The 19,544-nt window shown below is 37.8% G+C and overlaps 1 protein-coding gene across 1 annotated transcript in view; it reads left to right on the forward strand.

Annotated features, from left to right (window-relative positions):
• LOC149153812 (small ribosomal subunit protein eS25x-like) overlaps nt 1-10,903 on the forward strand; it is a 38,269-nt gene extending 27,366 nt beyond the window's left edge. Inside the window, exon 4 of the mRNA XM_089437805.1 lies at nt 10,496-10,903. Within this exon, the coding sequence (XP_089293931.1) occupies nt 10,496-10,609 (114 nt within the window). The 3' untranslated portion in view covers nt 10,610-10,903. The remainder of the gene's footprint in view (nt 1-10,495) is intronic.
• The last annotated feature ends 8,641 nt before the right edge of the window (nt 10,904-19,544 follow it).

Raw genomic sequence — 19,544 nt, forward strand, 5'->3', positions numbered from 1 at the left:
CGAATAGGAATAATCCTACCATACTCTCTACTCATGCCAAGAAGAAGAATAATGCAGGTTCAAAGAAGCAAAGAAGGAAGACTGGGATTCAAAAATGGAACGAAGGGAAGATGCTTCATTTGCAACAAGTTTGGTCACTATGCCAGGGAGTGTCCAAATAGAAGGGACACATCTCATGATGATGATCACAATCATTCCAGGGGCAACAACAATAATCAAAGGAATGGCAGGTTCAACAACAAAGGGAAAAGAAATGCTTCTGCTACTCAACTTGGAAATGATCGAGCTTCTAAAAGAACAAGAAACTCCAGGTATGATGAGTCTAATGTTGTAAGTTCTAAGCAAAAGGAATTTTATCTTATATCTGCCCTCTCTACTACATCTCCTTCAGATACTTTGGAAAATTGGTTGATTGATAGTGGTGCCTCAAGGCACTTCACCGGGTATAAGGAAGCTGTTTCAAATCCGATAGAGAAGGATACAAATTTGGAAATTATCCTTGGAGACAATGACACCTATCCTGTAAGGGAGTTGGGAATGTTACCCTTCAATTGAATCAAGGTAACACCTTTCATCCTCAAGAAGTACTATATGTACTGATCTAAAGAAGAATCTAGTGTCTATCTTCGTAATGGAAGACAAAGGATTCAAAGTGGCATTCATCGATGGAAAGGTACGTGAATGGAAAAGAAATTTCAAAGAAGCATTTACTCTTGGATTTAGGGTTGACAGTTTATATCAAGTTGGAGGAAGTCCACTGGGATCTATGTCTTGTGATACATCTCTTCAATCCGAACTATGGCACCAAAGGTTTGCTCATCTTCACTATAAGGCTCTAATCGATGCAAGGAAGATGGTTATAGGTATGCCCGAATTTAAAATAGACAGTGAAGATGTATGTCAGGGATGTGCCGAGGGAAAACATACAAGGGAACCATTCCCCCCAATTGATAGCAAGACCACGAACATTTTTCAATTGGTTCATTTTGATCTATCTGGTATGTTGCCGGTGACATCATTAGGAGGATATTTATATTATGCTGTCTTTGTGGATGACTTCTCTCACAAAACTTGGATATGAGTCAAATGAATTCAATGACTATTGCAGGGAAGCTGGCATTAAGAGGGAGACTACTGTTGCATATACTCCGGAGCAAAATGGTGTTGCTGAAAGGAAGAATCATTCCATTATAGAAGCCACTCGTGCCATGCTTCATGATCAAGGACTTCCAAAGTTCCTATGGGGAGACGCTGTCAACACTGTTGTGTATGTTCAAAATCGATGCCCTCATCAAGCATTGGACTCCAAAACTCTTGAAGAAGTTTTCACCGGTAAGAAACTTGATGTTTTTCATTTTAGAATTTTTGGTAGTCCTGTATACTTTCATGTGCCGAAAGAAAAGAAAAGTAAATTGGAGGGCTACGATGAAACTTCTAAGGCATATAGAATCTATGTGTCGGGTCAAAGAGAAGTGGAGTTGAGTCATGATGCCACCTTCGATGAGGATGCTACCCTAAGGAAGATTAACAATCTTCCTATTCCAAGGAAGGACAAAGAAGCAGATGCAGGAAATCAGGGAGATTTGCAGGATGAGCTAATGCTCGATGTTGAATAATCGATGGATCCCATTGATCCTCCTCCTCATGAGCCCTCCTCCTCCAAAAGGAGACCTTCATGGTTGAGGGAAACTCTCAAAGATGCTGAGAGACATGTTGCACCAAGGGGGACATTTCGTGAAAGCAAGAAGCCTAATAGGTACCAAGGGTACTCAATTGCTATGAGCACCATTATTCAGTCTAAACCTTGCTCATTCGAAGAAGCTGTGAAGCAACAAGTATGGAAGGATGCTATGAACGAAGAGTACAAGTCGATTATGAAGAATGATGTTTGGGATGTGGTTCTTAGACCCCAGGACAAATTTGTTGTCTCCTCTAAATGGCTCTACAAGGTCAAGCATGGTGCTGATGGAAGTGTTGAGAAGTTCAAGGCCAGATTTGTTGCTTGAGGCCTCTGTCAAATGGAAGGTGTAGATTACGATGAGATATTTGCACCCGTTGCTCGCTACACCACCATCCGTTCGATTATAGCCCTTGCGGCCTTGCAATGATGGAATCTACACCAGATGGATGTTAACATTGCCTTCTTGCATGGTTCACTTAGGGAGGAAGTCTATGTGGAACAACCTGAGGGGTTCGAAGTTCAAGATCGTCAGACACATGTATGCAGGTTGAAGAAAGCCCTCTATGGATTGAAGCAAGCACCTCGGGATTGGTATGAGAGGATTGATAACTATCTGATGAAGCTGGGATTTACGAGAAGTGAAGCTGATCCGAACCTTTACTTTAAGGTTGAGAATGATAGATCTCTCATCTTGGTACTCTATGTGGACGATCTGTTTTTGACAGGTGCAGACCCTCTTATTCATCAATGTAAGAGGGAGTTGGCTTTTGAATTTGACATGAAGGACCTAGGACTGATCCATTACTTCCTAGGGTTGGAGGTCTGGCAAAAGCTAGGTGAGATTTTCCTTTTTTAAGGAAAATATATCGTGAAGCTATTTGAAAGATTTGGGATGGTGGACTGCAATTTTGTGACTACTCCGATGGAATTTAAGTTCAAGAAGTTATGAGGAAGTGCTGCTGGGCCCGATTTGGGAAATCCTTTTGAGTATCGGCAACTCATAGGGGCGCTGATGTTCTTGGTGAACCCTCGTTCGGACATATGTTTTGCAGTGAACATATTGAGTTAGTTTATGGTCGAGCCTCATTATATACATTGGATTGCTCCCAAGAATCTCTTGAGATATCTCCGGGGCACAATCACTTATGGACTGAGATACACTGTGGGGAGTGTGAGGCTTCATGGTTACTCTGATGCAGGCTGGGCTGATAGTGTGGTGGATCGCAAAACCACATCAGGATGTTGCTTCTCTCTAGGTTATGCTTCAATATCATGGATGAGCAAGAAGTAAAAGTCGGTTGCTTTAAGCACCGTTGAGGCTGAATACATTGCTGCTAGTTTGGCCTCTTGTGAAGCTGTCTTGTTGAAGAAGCTCTTTAGTGAGCTGTTTGGACATGTGCTGGATACCATCGCGATCTTCTGTGACAACCAGAGTGGGATTCGCCTTACTGAGAATCCCGTGTTTCATGATCGCTCCAAGCATATCGATATTAGGTACCTCTTTATCTGGGATACGATACAACGGGGAGCAATAAGGTTCCATCATATTGGGACCGATGAGCATGTTGTCGATATTCTTACGAAGCCCCTCAGGAAGGTCAAATTCTTGACCTTTCGTACAACTTGGGGTCGTGGAGAGACCCTCTTATGAGGGTCCTGTATAGGATGGATAGTGAGCTCTAGGAGCTCCGAGGGGCTTGGGGTACTTCTTGGAGCGATGAGCAACCATAGGGTGACTTACCCTCCCCTGTGATACCCCATGGTGGCATATGCATAGGCTGAGTGGTTCACCCTCCCCTATGGCATATGAGCAAGATGAATGGTTCACCTTCTCCTGCTGGCACATCCTACCCATGCAGTCTGGGACTCATGTGAAGTACCTCTCATCTGGCCAATGAGTAGGGAAATGAGGATAGGGACCATAGTACTACCGTTGGACGCATCGTGTACTATCGTACTCCCTTATGCTAGGATGTTGATATTGATCTGGGATCAATGGAAATTGACTGCGGGTCAGTGGAGAATGGTATGATACATTCTCGATCATTTCTTCTTTCTTCATGGTTTAAAAGAGCAAAGCAGCGTAGTTACAAGGATGGTACAAATTGTCAGATAGTTTGGCAGGTGATGTTCTCCCTAGTTGAGAGGGAGTGTTAAATTTGGCAATTGCAGTCTGGAACTCATGTGAAGTACCTCTCATCTGGCCAATGAGTAGGGAAATGAGGATAGGGACCATAGTACTACCGCTGGACGCATCGTGTACTACTGTACTCCCTATGCTAGGATGTTGATATTGATTTGGGATCAATGGAAACTGACTACGGGTCAATTAAGAGTGGTATGACACACTCTATGTTGTTGGAGACTGACTTCGGGTCAGTGGAGAATGGTGTATACATTCTTGATCATTTCTTATTTAATAGAAACATTTTTGAAAGAAATCACATCAGAAGAATTTGGTCGATGCATTTCGAACCAACCTATGTGGTTCATCATCAGGGCAAGATGAAGAATCAGATCATAGCTATAAGTTAAATAGGGAGATGGGCCTTCTAACAGCTAAAAGGCAACGGTTATAAAAGCGACTATATTTGACTGGGTGAGGAAAACAAAGAAAGAATATATTTTTAAATTGATAAAACATTTTTAATTAATTTAAAATATTTAAATTAGTTTGTTTTGAATTAGTTTGAAGCTTAAATTTGAACATTTCTTCTTTCTTCTTTCTTCATGGTTCAACAAAGCAAAAAGTGTAGTTACAGGGATGGTACAGATTGTCAGACAGTTTGGCAGGTGATGTTCTCCCTAGTTGAGAGGGCGTGTTAAATTTGGCAACTAGGGCCAAACATCACTTTGGACAACTCTTTGAGGCAGCGGATATTTTTCTTGGATTCCTCTTTCTGAGAGGAGTAGGATTTTGATCTAAAGATCATCCCATTCTGACATGTACAAATGAAGTTACGAATTTATTTTGATAATGGATTGTCAGGGTCAACTAGCCATCAAATTAGCCTCCTCCAGCGTTCAATGTTGCATATAAATACAAGGTGCCTCCTCCTCAGTTTGGCATTTCATCTCATTCATCTTTCTCTCTCTCATCTTGATTGGGTACGGAGTTTTGGGACTCTCTCTCTCCACATGTGCAAAAGGAAGACTGTCTTTTCTAGCTGCTGCATTCACCAGATTTGACTGAAATTTCAGGAGGCTGACTTTGACTAGCGTTGACCCTGTTTGACTTCGGTTTTGTGAGGGAGACTTCTGTTTGGGCAGATGACTGTTTTGGGCACAAAAATCGAGGCAGTTTGACCCCTGTGTTGACCAACGTTGACTACCCTAATTCAGGTTGCTTCATTGACTTTTGTTGACCATGTTTGATTGGTTATTTTCGGATTGTTTTGGGCTACATTATCTTGCTGTTGGGAACCGAGTTGACCAAGGTTGAACGAGATTTTTTGGAGGTCAATCTCAGCCCCGTTGATCATCGTTGACTTTTTGGTTAGGGCTTTTTTGTTTCTGCTGTTTTGACTGATCAATTTGGGCAAGTGAATATTGTAAATTGTACTTTCTCTCTGTGCTAAACTTTTGAAGAATTATAAGAAGAATTGATCAAAGGGTTTCCCCACATTGGGGTTTGTCCCTCGCTGATGCCATATCTTGTGTCCTCTTGTGTTGGCTTGTCTTCTACTATTATTGTTTATGTTCTATCTGCATTTTACTATCATGTTGATGTGATTGCTATACTGGATATGATATTGGGCTAATAAAGAAAATTGAAGTAAAATTGCTCTAAGCATAGAACATACCATTGTTATCCTAAAATTAATAGTGTACTAATGTGGTAATGGAGGGGAGAAGACTTGATGGCCAAGTGCCATGGTCAAAGGGACCAGTGGATGGGGGTGTCTACATCCTAAGTGTATAGATGTGAGGAGGGAGCATTTGTGGATGCATGAGTTACCAGCTTGGCCTAATTTTTCCACCCCTCTTGTGCACCTTTTACTTCTTCTTGATTATTCCTTGTATTACCACTTATAGCTCAAGGGTTAGAGCTTGCTTTGTATGATGTAGCAGTTTTATTTTCCTGTTTAGAATGAGTCAATTTATTGCTCATTGGGTTGGAACATGCAAGGGTTCCTTCTTTGATGTAATGAAGCATCATGTGTTCAAGAATTGGGTGATGGCCATATGAGGTAGGTAGAGCTCATGCTAGGTTTTTGCCACGTGCTAATCTTTATGTCTTGGCCATCTATTGTATTTTGATTTGATTTCTTTGTTTCATTGTGGCGATGATATGCTTTTTCTTTTCTTAAGAGAATTTGTAAAACATATAAACAACAAGGAGTGACCAAATGACATCAACCTATATGTAATTGCTTGAGGACCCCTTTTGGTGTTCCAATTTCTAAAGATAGGTATTGCTTATAGAAATGGCTTTAAGAGCTCTATGTATCCTACTAAATTTAGCAGTGTTCCACGGGAAGGTGTCCCCTAGGGTGCCCACCACATTTCCCATGCTTTGTGGGGGGGGGGGGTGCCTAGGGAAATGTTTCTCCATTCCCCTATTTTGTGGAAACTCGTAGAAATGCATGGGGAATCCTTTCCCCAAAAGGGAGCGTGGGTGCATGGGGAAATGTTTTGTTGGGTCCCTATAATACTAGCGATTACCCCATTACTATTGTATTATAGGGACCCAGGGACCCAACATGTTTCTCCATGCCCTGTTTTGTGGAAATGTTGGGATATGCATGGGGAATCCTTTCCCCAAAAAGGTGTGTTTCCCCCCTACCTTGTTGATTTTTTTGTCCAACATCCCTTTAAGAGAGAATGTAGATAGGGGATAGAGCTTTGAGGAGTTTGTGACGTTGATAATTAATGTTAATATTTAATTTATAAAGTAAAAGTTAACATTCTCATCTTACTTTTTTTATCCAATTGACATTCTTCGTTATCTTACCTTTTCTATCCTTCTACTTAAATTTTTAACATTACCATTAATTGTTTTAGGATGTTTGAGAGTGGTTTCAATCTCATCAAACTTTATACAAAGAAAGTAGAATTTCATATCCCATTTAGAGTTTAAGGGACTTAACAATTTTTAGGATTTTAGGATTGGCAGGTTTGTAGCATTTCCAGTAGATTGCATAATGATGAATTTGCATGGGATGAGTCGTTACTATTGGGATTTTATTGTTATTACTTCCATTTTTATACTTTTCGAGATGGAGACCCCTATGTGAGGCACCCCAATGTCCTTGACCCCCGAATTTCCCTAAATTTCAGAGGGAGACTCTGACTTGTTGTCAGTACTCATTGGCTTCTTGTCTTTCTAGCACTAGGAGTGCTTGGTATGAGGACAATGATGCATGGTTTGTGGACAGTGGAGTATCTAGCCATATGACGGGAATGAGGGATGTGTTCACTAGTATTTCAGAGGGAGACTCAGACTCTCTCTAGATCATCCTCAAACTCGAATTCGATTCCATTCCTGCTATCCTGACCTAATTCCAAGGATAGAGGTTGTAAAAACCATCTTCCTGCTGAACAAGCCGTTGCTGGAAGAAAATGATGATGAAATTAATCAGTCTGAAATGGACCTTGCTGACTAAGTGGTTGTGGTAGCTATTGTTGTTGTCTTGTCTTGTAAGTGCATGCCGAAGATGGAGAATATAAACCCTCGTGATATCGGTCGGTAGATGCATATTTATAAGCTTCCTGCAACTGGATATAATGAATTCGCTGGTCTTCTTGAGGCGGGTCGAAGCCCAACTCTGTCAATAGATCATGCCATTATTCCAACCTCATGGGGGAAGGTTTGCAGTGATGGATCTCCAAGGATTCAAGCTGTAGTACTCAAAGCAGCAAGTGACTAATCCCTATCCAAAAGCTGGTTCTATCCTGTTTAGGGGTCAGAACCATTTTACGCCAGTGCCTAACTCATGAAGAGGCAAGACGGGTCGTCAATGAGTACAACAGTGGCGCGTGCGGTGGACATTTCTAAGATACACACACACACACACATAACGTGTCCTGTTTCGGCGGGTCAACGTGCCCGTGTCGGACACTCGAATCCTCGTGTCCCCGTGTCAGGTGACTTAGTTCCAAGGGAAAAACCCTGAAAATGATTTTCTTCTTTTTTATAATTTGCTTATAAAAGATACTAAAGCCAACAAACCCTCCAAGCCCCTAGTCTGCCCCTAGCAAGATCTTCCTTGAGACAACTTCACAACTTCAACAGTGCTTCCTTGATGCTGCAACTTTGGCCCCTGCAACAAAATTTTGGTCCTAGAATCTCGGCCTCCTACAACTACTTTAGAATTTCGGCCTTGCCATTCGTCCGCATTTCTAAGATATATATATATATACACACACACGCACACACACACACACACACACACACACACACACATATAACGTGTCCTGTTCCGGCGGGTCAACGTGCCCGTGTCGGACACTCGAATCCTCGTGTCCCCGTGTCAGGTGACTTAGCTCCAAGGGAAAAACCCTGAAAATGCTTTTCTTCTTTTTTATAATTTGCTTACAAAAGAGACTAAAGCCAACAAACCCTCCAAGCCCCTAGCAAGATCTTCCTTGAGACAACTTCACAACTTTGATACTGCTTCCTTGATGCTGCAACTTTGGCCCCTGCAACAAAATTTTGGTCCTAGAATCTCGGCCTCCTACAACTACTTCAAAATTTAGGCCTTGCAATTCGTCCTCCAGTAACTGCTTAAGAATTTCGGCTCCCTACAATTGGGAGTTTGAACAAACCCTAGCGATCCAATAGAGAGATAGACTTTGACTTACTCTTCTTCGTCCTCCAAGCTACTCTTCTTCACCTTCGTTATTGTAGATCGAACTTGCTTGAATTGAGTGTCCAAATGAGGTTGAACTCCCTTGTATTTATAGCCTTTCTTGAGGGTGGAATAGCCCTCCTCAGGCTGACTTGATCTTGCTCTTGGGTTGACTTGGTCTTGGGCTTATCCATGGATTTTTCTCGATAAAATAAATATTTTTCTTCATTACAATGAGTCCAAATGGAACTATGAGACATGACCGATATTATTCTTTATCCTGGAAAGACCTAGAAGACCTAAAAGCACGAAGAACATGCTTTTGACTCAAACTTTAGTATGGAACCCATACTCAAAAAATAAAATATAATTGGTTTTTCTCTCTTTCTTTCTTTATAAAGAAAATATACAATGTAATGATTACAATTACATCATAATGAAGACTGAACCTAGTTACAATTTTCAACTGGTGGTTCCTATGATAAATTATGCAGTCTTCGTAGCTATCCTTTTAAGGGTAGCTACACTAGAGCATAATCATTTGCACATACCTGGGATTTGAGTGAAGGCATGTACTTGTTCACTTGAAAAAACAGCTGAAATCAAGTCTAAATTTCTTAGATTGTAGGATTGTCCATGCTTAAGTCTATAGTTGCACCTGTTACAGCCATGTGAAGCCGTCATTTCAGTTGTTTTTCAACTATAGACTTAAACATGGACAATCCTCCCAAAAGAATGAGGACAATGCGGATCTCCCTCGTCAGTCTATTGAGATCGCAGGGTTTCTCAACTTTATTTTACTTTAGTTGGGGGGCTTTGCAGTACATCAAAATTTGACAGAGATGTATAATGAATGAGAATGATGTGAATCTACTTTGTCAACCTATTTAGATTTCAGGGGATCTTTTACCTTTGAGGGGAGCTTTGTAGTAAATCAAAATTTGCTAGAAATGTGCAGTGTGCAACATAGGGAGCAGGCAGAGGATGCAATTGTTGAATTTCTCAGGGCTAAGGGATTGCATTGAATGTCATATATTCAGTGGTTCTTTTACATTTGAGGGGAGATTAAATCAAAATTTGATACAAATGTACAATATGCAACGGAGGGAGCAGCCAGAGGATGCAATTGTTGAATTTCTCAGGGCTAATGGACTGTATTTAATGTCATATATTTTACCTTCTACAAGGTAATGGTGAGGAAATTGTAGTTTCTGGGACAAGATTTATACACTAGGCTACAGTGTGTTAAGAAGAACATTATTAGATATGGGGTTCCAAAGATGCATGTTCAACAAGGCCCAGTTATTTTTGGTAGCATTGAACCAGAAGATGTAATTTATCTGCAGCTTTATGCTATTTACTATTTAGCATGTATATTGAGTGGTGATTACATGTTTTGGGCATTTTGCCATTCTGAACTGTACTAGTTCATTTTTATAATTTATCATTTTATAGTTCAATATTTAGTTATTTATGTAACAAAAATGGTGTAGTTTGTTTATCATTTTACAGCTTTCTATATAGTTTTAGGTTTTCATAGAATGAAGAATGGTATCATGTACTGGAATTTGTTCAATAATTCAGGTTATGGTAATTTTATCATGTACATACCATGTATCATTTAAATTTTTTTAAATTTCTGGGTATTATATTTTGAGAGTTCAGAACATTTTTTTTGAATATCTGAGGATTTTTGTTTTCTTTAAATATTTATTTTTGTTGCCCCATTCCCTGGAAATTGTGTTACCTTTCAGCCATCCCCAAAATCAATCTGTCTTGGAAATTTGCGCAACATATCCTTTTAGAAAGTGAAATGTTTGCAAATGAACAATGATTAATTACTTCTGTGGTTTCCTTATTTTATACTTATTTTACGATGCACTCTAAAAATATTTCGAGTGAGCAATGGTGCTACCCTGTTTTAAGCTTTTGGCAAGTTTTTGCGTCTAGAATGTTCTAAATTGTTTGTTTCCTCAGTGCATTCTAATGCTCTATAAGCAATTGCCATGATTCTTTTTTCCAGATTAATGGCTCACTTGCTCGAAAGGCTATCAATTATTTGATGGCGAAAGGTTCGATCAGGATGATTTCTGCTCACTCCAGTCAGCAAATCTACACTAGAGCGACGAACACCTGAACTGGCACATTTTTGTCAGATCTGGATTCTGAAAAGTTTGATGTATGTAGAGGATATTTGGTAGTTAAGAAGAGAATGTACAAATGCTGTACTTTCCTTGTGGGTAACTCCAATTAATTTATTAAACAGTTGGACAAAATAGAAAATATTTAAGCATGGCAGTTTAATCACATCTTATAAATTTGCCCTTTAACATTTGAGGATTTTATTGCGCGGCTCTATTGTATTGATGGCAGTACAATGTTCCATCATCTGTTTTTTTTTCTCTTTTTTAAATTCATGCTAGTTTTATTATACGAGTGCGAGAATGATATTTATAATGATCTCTATTTATTCTCCTTTCTTATGGTTTTACAATGCTATTGTTCTTCAAGAATAGAACAGTCCTACTGTCTTTCCTGTATGCAGTTATAAACAGATATTTACAGTTAACTACAGATATTAATCGGGTTGATCACTTTGTCATGTGTGTGGATCTTTGCATCTCTTGCGGTAACTTGAGTGAGAATCTAACTGGCACGATGCTGGTTGGAGTGGCTTTTCTGTACATTCCTCCTGCAGAGTTAGCCTTGAATGTTAATTGGAGGCACTTGGAAATCTCATTTCTGTGCACATGTGAAGGGCAACTTTTAGCAATGCATTTTTCATTCCAACAAATTATAATTTGTAGCAGTACTTTAGTTGCCATAACCTTTATATTTTGTCCAAAGTTGTGTTGGACAAACTATTATGTCATGTAGGGCTTCAAAGTCTCCGTAGACAGGTATAGTTCCATTGTAACCAGGGATTTATCAAGCATTGTGGAGGCCAAGAATTGAATAGTCCTATTGCGATTCCTATAAATAGTTAATTCACAGATAAGTGCAGATGCCAATCAGTTTGATCACTTTGTTGTTAGTGAGCATCTATGCATCCCTTTTGTTCTAATCTGGGTGAGACCTTAACTTGCACAATGGAGTAGATTTTCCAATTATATCTGGAGAGTTAGCTCGACTTAAATCAGAAGAAATGGGAAATTTCACTTCAGTGCACATGAAATGGGCAGCAATGTATTTTCATTGGTAACAAATTCCAATTTGTAGCTGCACTTTGGTTGCTGTAGCCTTTCTATTTTGCCCAAAATTGTGTGGGATAAACTTTAATGGAAGGTAGGGCTTCAAAGTTTTAGTATATTAGTATAGGTCCATCTTAACCTTCGATTATGGTTCTCATAAACAGTTATAAACAGTTAATTCACAGTTAACTGTAGAGGTCAATCAGTTTGATCACTTTGTTATTAATGAGCATCTGTGTATCCCTCCTGTTCTAACCTAGCTGAGTATTTAACTGGCACAAATTCTGGTTAGAGTGGATTTTCTGAACATATCTGAAGAGTTAGCCTCTCAACACTATTCAGGACTTGAAAATATAATTTCTGCATACATTTTAAGGGCACCTTTTAGCAATGTACTATCAACCCCAACAAAAATGCTAATTGTAGCAGCACTTTGGTTAGTATAGCCTTCTCTTTTCCCCAAAGTTGTCTGCTGGGAGCTTTCATGTAATGTGGTTTCAAAGTTATATTATACTTATTCATCTTAACCTCTGATCTGTTATGTGTTGAGAAGGATAAAAAGATTCAAGGTGCGAATCTCAGTTGTATGTGTGTATATAGTGGGTAGGAGTGAATTTTCATTGCTAACAAATTCCATTTTGTAGCTGCACTTTCGTTGCTGTAGCCTTTCTATTTGGCCCAAAGTTGTGTGGGATAAACCATCACGGAAGGTAGGGCTTCTAAAGCTTTAGGATACTAGTATAGGTCCATCTTAACCTCTTCGATTATGGTTCTCATAGACAGTTAATTCACAGTTAACTGTAGTGGTCAATCAGTTTGATCACTTTGTTATTAATGGGCATCTGTGTATCCCTCCTGTTCTAACCTGGCTGAGTATTTAACTGGCACAAATTCTGGTTAGAGTGGATTTTCTGAACATATCTGAAGAGTTAGCCTCTCGACACTATTCAGGAGGACTTGAAAATATAATTTCTGCATATATGTAAAGGGCACCTTTTAGCAATGTATTATCAACGCTAACAAAAATGCTAATTGTAGCAGCACTTCGGTTAATATAGCCTTCTCTTTTCCCCAAAGTTGTGTGCTGGGAGCTTTCATGTAATGTATGGTTTCAAAGTTATATTATACTTATCCATCTTAACCTCTGATCTGTTATGTGTGTTGAGAAGGATCAAAAGATTCAAGTTGCGAATCTCAGCTGTATGTGTGTATATAGCGGGTAGGAGTGTTAACCAAAATAACAAACATCTCGTCCCAACCTGGGCATTATAGAGTTACAGCAACAACCTTCGTGAGTAACAGCAACAATGATTTAATCATCCACAAGCATTATAAGGCCTTCTGCTGAAGGATAGATCCCTCTTAACCAAGGATTTATCATGCATTGTGAAGGATCAAAATATTCAAGGTGAAAATCTGATTTATATATAGAGTGGGTGGAAGTATTATGTAAAGCAATGAACATCTTCCACCAGCCGGGCTTTAGAGATCAGCAGCAACAATTGTTCAATAATCCACGAACTTCACAAGGCCTTCAAAAGAAGCATGTGTGCATTGAGACATGTAAAACATGACGAGATGGATTGATCTGCTCTCCTTGTTCAATAATCCACGAACTTCACAAGGCCTTCAAAAGAAGCATGTGTGCATTGAGACATGTAAAACATGACGAGATGGATTGATCTGCTCTCCAAAGATATTGTTATATGTATAATATCGAATTTGAAGGCTTTTTAGTGGCGGCTGTAGATGTCCTTTTTCATGTGATAGCTGGTGAAAGGAAAAATGGTGTTCATCAATTCAAAAACTGTAGATATATTCATCAACATTGGATTATGTGAAGGTCACTAGAGCTGGCCCTTAAAATATAGATAGGAGTAAATGATAGAAGCATTCTCTATTTCTTTGAATCACGTGAAGGTTATGAGAGAGCTGGCTGCTAAGATCATCATGAGTAAATGATTCTCTATTGGTGAAATTTAAGTATATATGCGGATATGTCCAGTGAACATTGTTCATAATCGTGATATGGCTCTTTCTTTTGAACAATGGATGATGCAATATGTTAATTTTCTAACCCCAGTAAATTACATATTATTTATATTATTTTTTAGTGAAAATTCATTGCTGAATTTATTTTTTATATTCAGCTTGTTGAACAAAACGTACTACTGGGATTTTAATTGATAAATTACATATTAATTTTGGGTGGAATCAATATTAATTGTGAACATTGTACATAATCGTGATATGGCTTTTTCTTTTGAATAATGGATGATGCAATATGTTAATTTTCCAACCCCAGTAAATAATATATAATTTCGTAGTGAAAATTCATTGCTGATTTTAGTTTTTATTTTCAGCTTGTAGAACAAAAGTACTGAGATTTTAATTGATTATAATTAAATATTAATTTTGATTTTCATTGGTTCAAAACACATAAAATTTGCCTTTCAAAATTTAGTGTTTCATTCAGAAAGTTTTCCAAGCTTACGGGGCTTTCCCAACTTGGAAAAATCTGCCTACTTAGAAAATACAAGCTACATCAATATTCAGAAAATAACGGCAGAAATTTCGGGCACTTGTACGGCCCTATGAAATTGCTGGATCGACCCTCCTGTATTGTTGAGTTGCTACCGCAACAATAAGGATTTTTTTGAACCCTCCTACTCTTACATGTGTGACTCGGCTTTGCTAATTTGTTGGATGACCTTTAGGATTGATGCTTGTTGCAAAAATTTGCTTGCTATTTTTCGTTGGCCACTTAGCTGTAACAAACAAAGTTCGTATACATAGCGGAGTAATCTTTAAAAGTTTTGGAAGATGTAAACATCCATAGTAGGACAAGTAATTTAATATTGAATATTATAGAAAAGAGTTGGTGAGATGATTACAAATGAGGGTGAGGGCTTGCTTATATACCATAGGCAGGTGCCCCTTCACTAACAGACATGTTTTTAGAACATGTCTCTTCAATACTAACTATTAGTTAGCTAACCATTAGTTATGACTTTTGTTATTTACATTATTTTTATACAATTTTTATTCATGATATTGCCGCCGCCTTCAAAAAGTTGTCCTCAAAACTTACTGATGAAAGAGATTGACCTCTTTTCCTGTTTCGAATATCTTCACGTCTTTGAACTTTCATCCTCGTTGGTACAAGATGATACGATACTTTGAGTGATAAACAAAATTGTCGGACTAAGAATGGATCAGACCATCTTAGATTAACCTTCTACGGAATCTTCCAATCACACTGCAAATTTGTAATGAATTGTTATCATAGGATTGGATTTTGCAAACTTCAGTATTCCTTGGAACATAAATCTGTTATTTCTGTTCTGAATGGTTCAAATATGTAAATTGACTTAGTTCCCTAATCTTGTGATTCAGATGTCGATAAAGAGTTCTTGCAGTTTGATTTTCTCTTATCATGTGTGGCAATTTCCTGATTCACTTCAAACACTGATGTTGTTGAGTTGATTATGAAATCATCACTTGAAATTTCCATTGTTTGAACTACAACATCTGAATATGTTTTAACTTTTGTTGGTTTTTTATCTTCTTGAGTTATGATATTCACTGGATTGGTATTTGTTCCTTTAACTTTAACTTGGACTGTTGTGAGTGGAGACAACAATATTTTTTTGCTGGAGTAAGTTGTTCTAACTTGTCATTTAGTGACTTCTCATCACTTTTAAGCTTCTTTTATTTGCGTAAGAAGAGTTTGGTTATGGTTCTTTAGACGTAAAAGTTTGTCATTTTTTGAGTCGTTGACTTTGTCCTTAGTATCTTTCTTTTTATCTTTTATCTTTTTGATTTGTTCTAATGACCTTTGATTAAGGGCTTTTAAATGCAAATTTTCTTCATTTTTTGATAAATTTTCGTTGAATTTTTTCTTAGAACTTTCATTTTCTTGCTTTAATTTTTGCTTCTTAACCTTGGACTTCTTGATCTGTTCAAGTAATCTTTGATTATGGTCCCTTGGGCACAAAATTTTGTCGTCCTTTTCATTTGACTTATTGTAAAATGTGTTTTTGAGATCTTTATATTTCTTTTCCGAAGCCTTGTTTTTTTTTGTTGAAGTTCCACAAATTCTACCTCTAATATTTTTATTTCTGCTCATGTATTATCTTGATGCTCGTCGATATTAAATAGTCTTTCACATGCTAGACAACGCAAATTGCAACTTTTTTGAATATATCCAATTTTGTTTAAACAACTTGGAGATTTAGTCCAAAATAATGATTGTTGTGTGGAACTCATCTTGACTTCCTTTATTATTTTCGAATTGGACTCCATTTGGCCTATGGCGATGAACTTAGGGTTATATATATATATATATATATTATAGTATATAATAATTTAATTATATCATAATTTTTAAACAATGCAATAGTGATTGTATAACTTATGATTTATATGTATAACCAAAAGATGAAATGATGCGGTGAAAGGAGGTGACAGGGTGAATGGTAGAGTTGAATGGTGGGCGGCACGACATAACAGTTGAGCGGTAATATGTCGATACTATGGCCAGGATACAACGCAAGAGTCAAGCGGTGGAGCCGGGGAAGGGCGATTGGAAGTAACAATGGGTGACAGAGAAAATGATCGTCACTAGAGAAGAAGGCGGTGGTCGGTTGTGTTTGGTGGTAGTGGTGGCGGAAAGGAGTTTTGTGGCAAGGTGGAATGGTAGTGGTGGGGCTACGATTGGCTTGAGGGCGAAAGGCAGCGCGAGGGGCGGAAGGCAACGTGGTAGTAGCTCAATTGGTGCTGTAGCGAAGGCGTGTGACTGAAACGACTTTGTTACGGGTATGTCAGTGTTGTGAGTGTATGGTCACCAGAGTAGGGATGACCAAAGGTTGTTGTCGGGCAATTGTGGCTTCAGAATTAACAGCGGACGCGGGGAGGAGCATCATTACAACAGTGTGGTGTCTAGTCTAAGCAACGACAATGTAAGTGTTACTACGATGGAGGCTCAGGTAAGTCACTTTACTCTTTATTTTTGTTTTGTATATAAATTTTTTTATATGATTTTTTTTGACTTTATATTTCTATTTTTTTATGTGCTTTTTTTTATCACTCTTTTTTTTGTTTATTAATTTTAATTTTTTAAATTTCTATTTATTTTATTTTTCATATTTTATATTTTCCTTCATTTTTTTAAACAATTTTTTAAATATATATAATTTAAATGGCCAAAGGCCTAAATGGCGAAATGACCATAATGAAGAATCTCCAACTATGTAGAGAAACGCTTGAATCACATGACAACAAAGTTGGCAAAAGTTTTTAATGGCCAATAGTTGGGATTAGATAACGTGGATTTGATACCAATCTAACAAAAAGTTCGTATACGTAGCGGATTAATCCTCAAAAGATTTGGAAAATGTAAACATCCATAGTAGGACAAGTAATTGTATATTGAATATTATATAAAAGAGTTGGTGAGATGATTATAAATGAGGGCAAAGACCTGCTTATATACCCAGGCAAGTGCACTTTCACTAACAAACATGTCCTTAGAACATGTCTCTTCATAATCATTAATTATGATTATGATTATTTATGTTATTTTTATGTAACTTTTATTCATAACATTTGCATATTTCAGTTAATTTCTTCATCCACCCAATCATGGAGATCTTCACTATGTCAATGTCTAGTGTTCAATAATTTGTAAGTCTGAGTTACGATTAAATCAACAACTCTAATCTCCAAAGCGATTGAAGGTTGAGATTAAATTTTGACTTCATTTGAGATCAACAGTGGTGAGTTATCTAATTCACTAATGCATAATCTTTGTGTTTCATTAGATTAAGCTCACTTTTTTCATAAACAAATTACTTTAATAAATAAAGTAATTACCAAGGTTAAGAGGTAATGAGGCGATTTCCACATGCCTTGGCAGCGAGGCTTGTGAAAAAAGTACCTACCTGAGCTACAAACATTAACACCCTCTTAGCGAGGAAGGTATTTTGCGTCACTACTTGTTTGTTCCTGTAAAAATCAAACTTCTCTTTCGTCAAGGGTTTATTGAGAATGTCTGTAATCTTTTGATCATATGCTTTGCCTTTACTGAATTGCATGTTATCGATGTTTGCTTCTAGTGAACCAAGAAATCATCATTGATCCAAGATTGAAGCAACAACCCAAGGTGTTCTTCCTATCTGTTAAACTCACCCAATAAAAGTCTATATAGCCCAATGGCTTCACTCCATCTCCTTTAAGGTATTGCAAACCATACTCTATTGTACCTCTCAAGTATCTCAACACATGCATCAGTGCTATCCAATGCACTTGCCTTGCTCCATCATGAACTGGGTTAAAGTGTTCACAACAAAACAAATATTTGGCTTGGTGTTGACCAAAATCAAGGACCCTTTTAACTATCTATACAATGTGGGATCCACCAACTCTGAATTTGAAGTCAAACCCTTTAGAGTGTTGATCTTAGGTGTAGCCATAGGTATACAATTCTCTATCCTAAATCTAGTTAGGATCTTAATCACATGCTTCCCCTAATGGAGAAATATTTCACTTGACCTTTGTCATACGTCCAACCCCAAGAAGTAATGCATAATCAACTTGTTTTCTTTCATCTCGAACTTTGTAGCCAAGTTTTCCTTGCACCTTACAATGAGGCCCTTTGACCCTGTGAGAAACAAATCATCCACATATAATACCAAGATAAGTGGATCATCTACAACAAATATGGAGTACAAGTTGGGATTCACTTCACTAAGAGTGAAGTCCATGCTTAGTAAATACCCATCAATCTTAGAATACTACACGCTAGGTGTTTTCTTGAGTTTGTATAAAGTCGCCTTCAATATGCACAAATGAGACTTGCTCCCATGTACCTCAAAGCCCTTAGAGTGCTTTATATACACTCTCCTTAATCACCTTGTTGAATAATGTTGTCTTGACATCCATCTGATGTGTCCACCTCATAACTAAATCAATAGATAAAATAGGGCTAATGGAAATATATTTAGTCACTGAAGCAAATGTCTCCTCATGGTCCACTCCTTTTTTTTAGGGAGAACCCTCTCGCCAAAAACCTCGCCTTGTACTCTATGCATTATCTGCAATATCCTTGATCTTGAAGACCCATCTAGAACTCACCACTGACTTGTCATATGGTCCTAGGACAATATCCTATACATTGTTCTTCATAATGGAGTTATACTTTTGCATCATGGCATTCCTCCAAACTTGCTACTCTGTTGCCTCCTGAAAATTGGTAGGCTTGAAATCAATAATGTTGCTCACAAGTTCCATGTAATTTGGAAATTTTCTCGGAGGCCTATTCACTGTGAATGTGTTTCTAGGAGCCTTCACATGCTCATGAGCACTGTAACAACTCAAAATTAAATATACAACTAATTAGATCAATTATGCGTTTTACAATCAACACACAACCATTCAACTAATTAGCATAGAATTAAAAAAACATGAACAAAGACAATTTACCTGTAACAATAATATTACTTACTTGTGATTTTAGAGTTGAACACTATTTGAATCTCGTTAACCGCAACAAAGTTTTAGGGACAACTCTCCACCCAATTGTAGGCTCAATTGCACATAATCTTTCTACCTTTGGCCACCCCCAAGCTCTCAATCAACGTACCATTGCCAAGTTTTCTTGTCTCTCAACACTCTTCTTCAGAAGAATGATCATATCATTACCTCTTCGTCCATTAAATATAAGCAATTGTTCAAAAAATGGAATAGAATTGGAAAGGGATCCACATGCACACAATCCATGTGTCAACATGCAACTTTTATTTATTTGTTTTAAGTTTTACTTGATTCAATATTTCTTTTAATTTAACTTTCTTATTTTATTCCTTTTTATGTTTTGTCAAC

The sequence above is a fragment of the Pinus tabuliformis genome, chromosome 9 (assembly GCF_031772625.1).
Source record: "Pinus tabuliformis cultivar Carrire ecotype Pingquan chromosome 9, CPIR1, whole genome shotgun sequence".
Classification (NCBI taxonomy): Eukaryota; Viridiplantae; Streptophyta; class Pinopsida; order Pinales; family Pinaceae; genus Pinus; species Pinus tabuliformis.